Source organism: Triticum dicoccoides, chromosome 7A, assembly GCF_002162155.2.
Source record: "Triticum dicoccoides isolate Atlit2015 ecotype Zavitan chromosome 7A, WEW_v2.0, whole genome shotgun sequence".
NCBI classification, from domain to species: domain Eukaryota; kingdom Viridiplantae; phylum Streptophyta; class Magnoliopsida; order Poales; family Poaceae; genus Triticum; species Triticum dicoccoides.
The window spans coordinates 728,162,604-728,165,231 of NC_041392.1; the positions used below are offsets into that span (position 1 = coordinate 728,162,604).

A 2,628-nucleotide genomic window follows, 5' to 3' on the forward strand; every position below is an offset into this window, starting at 1 on the left:
TTTCATTCAAGAAAGAAAGCAACACGGTTATCAATTTAAGATGAATTTTTATAACACTTTATTGCAACGGGGAGGCTAAATAGCACAAGAGAAAGTATGCCCAACAGTTTGGTTGTGGTGTTAGCTCCTTTCTTTTAAATATCTTGGCATTGCAACTCACTCTCGGAGACTATGTAATAGAATAGGTTTTTAATTTTCAAAACAAAACAATTTCGGACCTCATTGAGATTTCAAATTTTACTTTGTTTTAATGAATATTAACCTAATTGAATTTTCTTTTGAAATTAGTTTTAATCTGGCTTGGAATTTCGGAGTCGAAAATGTTTCAGACCCCACTGAAGTATGCGAAATTTCAATGAAATTTCATTGAAAATTTTAACCCTAAATAGACACTTGAAATACATAGAAGTTCATAAATAACTCTAGTGTCTTAAAGGGATAGATGTTCATTTTTCAGTGCTAGATATATCCGTTTCAGTGATAGATGTTCATAAATAACTCTAGCTAGTACTCCCTCTGATCAATATATTACTAGTCGCTCACACGGATATATCTAGACATATTTCAGTGCTAGATATATCCGTTTGAGCAACAAATAATATGGATAGGAGGGACTACTACTTATCGACACGGTGTTGACCAATGTCTTTATTTCACAATATTTTCTAAATGCCCCTAAAGTAATCATTTCTGAGAATAGACCCAGATTTTTCTGGCAACGTCATTACCCGCCATGGTCATATAATCTGACGAATTGCGAAATTTAGTGTCAAATCCAAGGACAAGGATGGTCTAGACCTTAAAAACAAATATCCAGTTAACTATAAGAGCGCTGATATGAATCCAACGCATACACAGCAGGAACTTTCAAACAAATGGTTATAGCTAACTATAACGTACCTAGCACCGGAAATAAAGGGTTCGGACCAAGGATACTGGCAGAGTTTGATCGATCAGCCGACCGGTTACAGCCGGAGAGCCAAGTCGAGCTCGTGGTCGCGCTCCGACGAGCTCCTGCCGCGCATGTGCGCCACGGAGCCTGTTGCAGGCTCCCCGGAGATCTGAGCAGTGGTGGCAGCCCTCCCTGCCTTCCAAGAGTGCGCCGTGGCAGCAGCGGTCTCCCGGAGGCGCTTGGCGACGGCGCGCTCTTGCTTATGCGCGTTTTGGTGGCCACCGTGCGCTTGCGCGGTGCCGAACTTTTGGTCGCAGTAGACGCATGAGAAGAAGCGGGGGAGGGGCGGGGCCGTCGTCACGCACACAGCAAAGCCCAGAGTGAGCTCGAGGCTGAGCTCCTCCTGCGCGCTACTCTCTACTTGCTCCATTGTTATCGTATATGACTGAATGTATGAGATGACCTAGTTAAGTTGATCCAAATCTTGAGAGCACAAGTAGCCAACCTAGGTACACGCCCGGTATTATTGTGTGTAGTCAGCTGGTGGCCCTCAACGTAGCCCTACCGGCAGGCTGGGATGAATGGCCTGCATGGCGCAATGCGCATTGACGACGAGATGGTACCGTTTCACCGGCCGGTCGGTCCCCATTTAAGTCGCCGGCTGGAGACGATTTCTCTACATACGAGTATTTATGTACAGGTGCACGTAAGTTCCGTCAAGGTTGCTATTACTGACGAGACGTTTCAGGGATCATGGAAAGAGGAGATGGCAATATATGATGACTTTGATTTGATGGTGCTTCTTGGGTATCCAGTTTTGATCTTCAAGATAGGTCTAACCTTAATTAGTTATATCTTGTAATGACAGTGTTTTTGCATCTTTACCTTGTTGAAGTCACAGCTTGGATTTTTTCGGACGTGATCTTCAGGATGAAAACTCAGAATCTCACCTTCGGTGGTTGGATCTGCCAACGGCAACACATGTTCCTTTTTTGGAGGTGTTGCTACAAGAGAACCTTTCTCGTTATCCATGTGATGTCAAGTGATGATTGGTGTGGGTGGCGTAGTTGTACTTCTTTATTCGTTGTTTTGAATAGTTAAATATATTTTCGCCCCTACGCCTAGGTATAACTTCGATCTTCTACGACTTTGCTCTTTGTCGGTGGGATTCTTCGTGTGTGTGTGTGGTATTGGTTGTGTGCTTCTTATTGATCTAGAGGTCGGGAGTGGGCTCATTGTGTGTGTATGTCAATGATGCATCATTTTAACTTCCTTATTATCGAAAAAGGGTTGATATCCGCTTGAGCATGGGCCCATCCGTCACGACCAAGATGCATGGATCTATCACTAGCACATGACAGGTTTAGGCTACTGGCCACTCATTCATCTTGGCCGTAGGGGCGGCGACCCTGCACGCAGCTTATCTGGCGCTCAGCCGTAGTGTGTCCGCCTTCGATGGGCGTAGGAGACCATCCGGCTCCCGAAGAAAGGTGTTGCTGATGGGAGTGGAGAGCACCATTAGTTTTCCATTGGCATCTGGCAGTACGGCATCTAGCTCTGTTCACAGGGAGGACAGCCACACAGAGGTAATGACCCGAGGGATGTAGTGAATATTGTTTTTCGATTCACTAGCAAAGTGGCCCGCTCGATGCGCGGGCTAGATCTTTAGACAATTTAGTAATGACATCATATTGTTTTGTTTTGTGTAAATAATGGCAGGATGTTTAAAGGGTACA

The 2,628-nt window shown here is 44.8% G+C and overlaps 1 protein-coding gene across 1 annotated transcript; it reads right to left on the reverse strand.

The window, feature by feature from the left end:
• Nucleotides 1–680: 680 nt before the first annotated feature.
• LOC119327688 (zinc finger protein 1-like) lies at nucleotides 681–1,344 on the reverse strand. Its single transcript, XM_037600792.1, has one exon. The coding sequence runs from the start codon at nucleotides 1,320–1,322 to the stop codon at nucleotides 966–968; it is 357 nt and encodes a 118-aa protein (XP_037456689.1). The 5' UTR covers nucleotides 1,323–1,344; the 3' UTR covers nucleotides 681–965.
• Nucleotides 1,345–2,628: the final 1,284 nt, after the last annotated feature.